The following is a 7036-nucleotide window of genomic DNA, read 5'->3' as shown; positions in this document are numbered from 1 at the left end:
TTTATACACATTCACACACCGATGCACAGCATCAGGAGCAATTCAGGGTTCAGTATCTTGCTCAAGGACACTTTGACATGTGGCGGGAGGAGTTGGGGATCAAACCAACGACCTTCCGATTAGTGGACGACCCGCTCTGTCTCTGAGCCACAGCCGCTCCGCTACTACAGCTTAAATCTGTAAAAAACACAAAACACACACACTCCCATACCTGATTTGAAGGTGTCCATGTCTCGGAACTCTAGGAGGTTGCTACCATAGTGACCATTGGTAAGGTAGATGACGTTGCCATGGCCGCGAGCATCTCTCATCCAGGCTCCGTCACTTAGGCCGTAAGAGTTCTGCTGGACTGGTTCAGAGAGGCTGGCTACTGTGTCCTTACACACTGCTGCAAAAATACACACCAGAGGTGACACTGAGTCAAGACTCTACAACGGGATTAGCATTTTTCACTTATTCAGTAATAAAAAATCCTAAAATATGTGCCCTCACTACCAGATTAACTACTGTATTATATGTAACTCTACCAGGCTGTTTTGTGGTCTTTGGTTGGTCAGCGGGGCTCTCCGTCCAGCTGAGTCGACTTTTGGGTCCTGGCTGAGAGTCTGCTATGGGAGCTGCATCACTGGGTGGACCTATATTGGTATCTAAGGGTGAGGTGGTATGTTGATTGATGTGCATGGTAGGCTGAATAGAAGTAGTAGTAGTTTGTTGGGTGGTAGTTGTCAGTTTGGTTGTTTTTGCTGGTAGGTTAGTGGTTAATTCAGCTGTTGGTTTGATGGTGGTGGGAACTGGTTTGGTTGTAGTTGTGATTTGTCGGGTGGTAGTCGTGTGAGCTGTTGGTTGCTGAGTGGGTGCTGGCCTGTTCAGTGAAGGTCCTGCACTCTTGGTGGGGAAAGTCCTGGTATGTGGGAGCTGGTCAGAGATCAGTACGTCCTCTGAAGCCTTTGTAGTTAGAGTACCGGTAGCTGTAAAAGAAGGAAATTAACAGTTAGAAGAAGAGAGGAAGTTTATGTTGAATTATTTCAGTTCTATCTGCCTGATAGAACACACTTAAGGCTTTTTTTAATTATGAGGTGTTCACATTCACTTTCACAAAAAATATTGCTTTGGTAATCAAAGTTTTGCATCAGGTGGGCACAAATAATCATCAGACATTCCAAATGAATGCTAGTGTTGCTTTGTATGCTTCTTTTACTAACAAGTTCTCCATACTGACTTTTAAGATAATGATATATTAATCAAAACAATATAATTTGATATATTTATTGTTGGTGCTTATTTTCACTGCCCCCAAGTGGCAACAAAAATCAGTTACTGAGAATAAACTAGTCTCAGTTATCATACAGCAAGTGCGCTGGAAGAAGCAGAGCCAATTAATTGTGCTAAGTTAAAACAACATCCATCCTGACAGGTTAGGAGGGGAATACTTCGGGATGTTGCCATCCAGTCGTAACAGTTTTTCAACACCATGTGACATAAAATGAACGCAACATTATTGGTTGTAAGGATACATCAGACTTACTACTCTTTCTTTTCCAGTTATCCTCCTCCTCCTTTTTGTAGCTCTCCTCCTCTGCCTTGTAAAAGGTCACGCCCCTGATGACCATGCTGTTCTTGTCTTTGATTGGCTGCTTTGTTTCTGTCTTGTCTTTGATTGGCTTTTGAGTTCCTGTCTTATTCCTGATTGGCTGTTGCTGTTCTAAACCATCTTGCTGCTGGTTCTTCTTCAGCTGACCTTCATAATTCTTCTGCAACAGGACAAAACCATGTCTAATTTATTAAGAATGTTTTCCGTTGAGGTAACAATATTTTTGCTTTCAGACAGTCAGTACCTGCTTGTTGGCGTAGGCAGCTGCTCCACTTTTTGGTCCGGCACGCTCCAAATCATTTGTTTTCTTTTTTTTCTGCTGGGTCTTCTTCTCTTTCTCCTTTTCTTTTGCTCTTTCCTTCACACGTTCTTTCTCTCTCGCTCTCTCAGTGATATTACGGGCAAAGGCCTGGAGTGCACAGACAGGATGACGGTACATAAACAGTCCAACCTCACAGTGGTTTACTTAAAGAATATACAGACTTGGGGCAAAAACCTGAATAAATGAGCGGAGAAATATATCAAATGCAGATTCTTCCATACAGTGCACAGGGGTTCACTGCATGGTTTGATTAGTATGAGTATTTTACAGTCTTTACCATCACCAGATGATCCTGATAATGAAAATATAAAAATGTAAAGTATCTATTATGTAACTGGAACTACAGTCAAAAGTTCCATTTGCTTTGTGCCACGCATTCTTCTTTATGAAAAAGATTTTTTTTTTTTAAAGAGAGTTTGGAGTTACATTCCCTCAACGCAAGACTTGGACCTGTATGTCTCCAGAACTCTGAGGGGAGCAGGAAAGACTGTGGCCAAACCCCTCCCACCCCCAACACAAACTCTTTGATACACTCCCCTCCGGCAAGAGGCAGAGGCATCGCTCCATCCGGACCAAAACCTCACACCACAGGAACCGTTTCTTCCTGACTGCAGCTGGTCAGGGAATATTTGCATTTGCACACTCCATCCTCTTTGTTTTAAACACTGCAGAGCTCTTTTCATATTTACATATTTCTTAATGTGAATTTCTAATTTATATTCAAGATTCTTAACCTGCAGTACTTATTTATTTCTGTTTTCTCTTACTATGTTTATTGTGACCGTTATGAACAAGCCAAATCTCTTGTATATAAAAAAATAATGGCAATAAACCTGATTCTGATAATATGTTATCTAGATGCAGTGTTAGGAAGAAACTGGTAATCAGATTTTAAAAAATAAATAACAATAAACAACCCAGATTACGTTTGAAAAATGGTGTAATTAGAATATAGTTGTGAAGGATTACTAGATTACATTTTTGATTAGGTCTTTAAAATACTCAGTCGAGAGACTAAACCCAAGGCATCATGGGATTGCCAGTGGACAGCTAACAACCATGCAAACAATAGTTTTCAATACAGGAAAAAAAGATAAATAATGACATTCTGTGTTGTTTGATTTGACCAAGTGTAAATTCTGAATATGCTAAATACAATTTATTTGCATTGATTTGGATGTTTAAAGAGAAAAAACAATATTCGTGGAACTTAATTATTTGTAGCTGTGTCCATCCTGTTAGATTAAGGTGCAACATTTTCATTGTTTGATTTTAGAGTAATTCAAAAGTATTCAGATTAGATTATGTTACTACTTTTGTAATTGTAATGTAATTTGTATTCATTTCAAAGTTATCTGACTCAACACTAGCTAGATGTGGTTAAAACCCCAGAGTCATACTAAAATGTATAGTATATAACATCTAGTGTCTGTGTGAGTTCACCTTCTCCATGTTGTCCACCCTGGTCAGGAGCTTGGTGGTGACAGAGTGGAGCTTTAACAAGTCCATTCCATACAGAGAGCCCTCCAACAGGTCAATGATAGTGGCCAGCTAAACAGGCAGAAATCAGACAGTTAAAAGACAGAATGTAAGAAAAACTATTATGAAAAAATCTTCACCTAGAATAGAAAAACTGTGAAAGCGCCTGAGTTTCCACATGGTTTCTACCTTAATGTCGTCTTTGCTGGCCTCCTGTAGTTTTTTAAACCTGTACTCTCCCTCACAGGGGTTGACAGCTGAAGGTGGAGCCATGCACACACACTTTTTGCAGTCGGTTCCCTTGGTAACCGTCTCCACAGTGTAGAAATCTTGGGACGGTGATCCCAGGTTGCCATCTTGGATGCGGCTGCAGTCAGAACGTTTGATTGGTCGAACAATGCAGCGACACACACAGTCGGACCCTGAAGACACAGTCTTCACTTTGTCGTAGTCCCCCAGCAACTATAAGAGAGGGACAATGTTTGTTCTCTTTCTTTCTCTGTATCTATTTAAACTTACTCAGGCTGCTCAGATGAAACAATACACTCCACTTTAATATAAATGTGTATTTGATACTCAATATAAGACTATATATTTAGAAATACTTGAATGAAAACTAAAAAAAAGAGTTACAGCATTGATGCTGTGCAGCTGCAGCAGTGGTGAGCTGCCTGGGAACAAGATAGCTACAGGCGTTTACAAACAGGCACTTTTTGGTTTGGAGCACTGAGGGACATTACATAACCAACCACCAGAAGGATGCAAACCGTTGCTGTGGTGTGCACGCACGCACACACACACATACACACAGGTCTGGGTCTGATTTACTACGTCATTTAAGCTGAGCTCACAAACTGTAGGCTTTGGATTGTGTTTAAAGGAAAAATAAAGAATATACCTCGTTTTGCAAGTAAGAACTGATGTGTCTAATGCAATGGATTAATCTCATTTTCATATCTGGAAATTATACATTTAAGGTTTAAAATTAGAAAGCAACATGTGGCCAAAAAGTGCTTTGAATTCTTATGTGGTTTTCACTTGATGAAGTGGATGGAAAGTATTCTACCGAGATGTGATCTGACACACGAGACTGTCAGCAAAGGAGATCAAACGAGGTCTCGCTGAGAGAGGAAAATTAAACTGGTTGAAGTTCAGGCAATTTAATATTTCCCATCATTTGTTTTCTAGGGATGCATACATTTTAAGCCGATAAAAATAACCAATAACTACCCGCTTCTCACGGCCGACAACGATAAGACAACTGATCTTTATATATTTTTGTATTCAAAAGAACTCCATAACCTGTAGTTTATGCACACCTAAGGGTAAGAAAGACAAAGGTGTAGTGAGTAAAGATAGAGGAGTTCATATTCCATAGCTCTGACCTAACCAAATCTAACTGACATCACTATTATTAACACTAAAATAATTCTGACTCTTCAAAATCTTCACAAACATACTTTCATAGAACATGACGCCTATCAAATTCTGTAGGCAAAATATAAATGCAAAATAAATCATTATTGTCATAATAATTGATCAGCTATTATAGAATTATCAGAATATTAGCCTACAACATAATTTAAATTTCCCATTATCGATTGATCATTTATCGGCCCTTATATATCGAGCCAGCATGGCCCATACAGGACTTCCCTTCAACTGAAACAACTTTTGATCATGTTAATACATTTTAAAACTGTTTATTTTAGTGTGATGAGTGCTGTTTAAGTGTGTTGAACAATGCCAAATTGAAGAGTGCCTCGTTTAATCTTTGAAATATGTGAAATCTTTCTTTTACTCGTTCTGTGCGTTTGCTGTGCGCAATTTCTCATTAACCTATGAGTTTCCGTATGCAGTTTGGCGATTGAGTAAATATCCAAATTACACCGACCTGGCTGATGACATTCTCTTGGTTGTCCAGCTCCTCCTCTAGAGGCTCGCTGGTGGGCTGCTGGACTCCCTCCGCACCTACAACAGGAGCGTCTGTCCCCGGAGACAGCTGCTCCCCTCCTCGCACACTCTCCTCGGCTCTGGCCGCGGAGGGAGCATCGTTGTCGGGGTTACCCAGCTCTGCTGCTCCGGCCAACAGCATCTTCTCCCAAAAAGGGTCCGCGATGCTGTCCGCCTCCAGAGCATCAAGTCCACTTACCGCACAGCATAAAATGAGCAGTGAGAATCTGCGCCACATGTCTCCACAGAGGCAGCAGACAGTGAACTGCGAATAAACTAGTCTCAGGTTGATTAGCAGGTAGTTGGAGCCAACAGAGCTGAGGGAACAAACGCCCACGGATCTAAATGAAGGTTTACTGGAAAAAAAAAAAAGTTTCCACCTCCCACACGCTTAAAAACAGCCTATGGGTCCTCAAAAGCTTATTAACATCTCCAACAAAGTGAGGGGTCGCTGGTCCAGGTCCGGTAGGAATAAAGCTTAAGAATAAACCTGTGCAGTATGAATAAAGGAGAATGAAAGTAAAAAGTTATGGAGAGAAAAGAGCTCTACTCGGTTCCATGCGACGTGTCGCCGGTGAGCTGGGTGGCACCGACAAAGGAGACAGACCTCCACACCACACCGGCCCCGGTCCAAACCAGGACTGACTGAGAGAGGGGGAGAGAGAGGGAGCGAGAGAGTGAGAGAGAGACTGAAAGAGAGAGAGACTGAAAGAGAGAGGGAGCAAGAGAGAGAGAGAGACTGAAAGAGAGAGGGAGCGAGAGAGTGAGTGGAGGAGAGAGAGAGATACAGAGAGAGAGACAAAGGGAAAGAGAGATCTCCGCCCTTTTAGTTTGTAATTTTAACAAATACCATGGAAGCGTTCCCCTTTTCCCTTTCTTGTTAATGAGTGAGAACAGCCAATTATTTTGTGTCTGTCAAAGTCATGAGACCTTACACATAGATCATTAGTCTGGGCAGACAGTTTAAAATCATTGTCCATGTACACTCAAAATGATCACATTTAAATAAATAAGTAGACAATAAATAAATATGAACAATATAATAATCCAGTACATTTTTAAAACTCAGCTCATTGTTGTTTATTTTTCCGATTGTACACAATTTAAATAAATAGACTTAAAAGAATTATCGATTTTATGACTGTTGTGAACCAAAAAGTACAAGTGAGCATGCTAGGAGAGGAAGAGGCAGGGGCAGTTGATTTGCGAGGCGAGAGGGGTCCATGTAAAAGCAGGCACGCAGGAACTAATTTCAGTGACAGGTGCTGCTGAACATACTTGCATGCAAGGGAATATGTGTACACGCACACACATCTTTTTTTTGTTGTTATTTTTTTAGCCTTTTATTGCGTTTATTGATAGTGACAGCCGAATATTTACAGGAAAGGGGCAGAGAGAGGGGATGACATGCAGCAAAGGGCCGGCAGGTCGGATTCGAACCAAGACCGCTGCAGCAACTCCTGTAACATGGGTCACCAACTCTGGCGCCGGCACACACATCTTTTGAACACAGAGGAATGTACAATACTGGAGACATATGTTTTTTGTTTTCACTTCAGCTGAAACTTGCACATAAGATACCATGACCAGATGAACCTGGTAAGGGGCCCTCGGGCATATCAATTGCCAGTAAGGCCCCTACATTGACCCCACAAACCTTAAAGTCAAAAACCAGTGTATCTTCTTGTTCC

General features: G+C 41.2%; 1 protein-coding gene across 1 annotated transcript in view; it reads right to left on the bottom strand.

Annotated features, from left to right (window-relative positions):
- olfml2bb (olfactomedin-like 2Bb) overlaps positions 1 to 6014 on the bottom strand; it is an 11719-nt gene extending 5705 nt beyond the window's left edge. Inside the window, exons 1-7 of the mRNA XM_035670578.1 lie at positions 5287 to 6014; positions 3582 to 3854; positions 3357 to 3464; positions 1836 to 2000; positions 1526 to 1751; positions 528 to 968; positions 212 to 388 (exon numbers count right to left, since the gene is read on the bottom strand). Coding sequence (XP_035526471.1) covers positions 212 to 388; positions 528 to 968; positions 1526 to 1751; positions 1836 to 2000; positions 3357 to 3464; positions 3582 to 3854; positions 5287 to 5583 — 1687 coding nt within the window. The 5' untranslated portion in view covers positions 5584 to 6014. The remainder of the gene's footprint in view (positions 1 to 211; positions 389 to 527; positions 969 to 1525; positions 1752 to 1835; positions 2001 to 3356; positions 3465 to 3581; positions 3855 to 5286) is intronic.
- Between the last annotated feature and the right edge of the window lie 1022 nt (positions 6015 to 7036).

Source organism: Morone saxatilis, unplaced genomic scaffold, assembly GCF_004916995.1.
Source record: "Morone saxatilis isolate NCDOM2014 unplaced genomic scaffold, NCSU_SB_2.0 Contig23, whole genome shotgun sequence".
In the NCBI taxonomy this organism is placed as follows: Eukaryota; Metazoa; Chordata; class Actinopteri; family Moronidae; genus Morone; species Morone saxatilis.
Note: the sequence above shows the minus strand (reverse complement) of the source record. Positions and strands in the feature narration are given on the sequence as shown.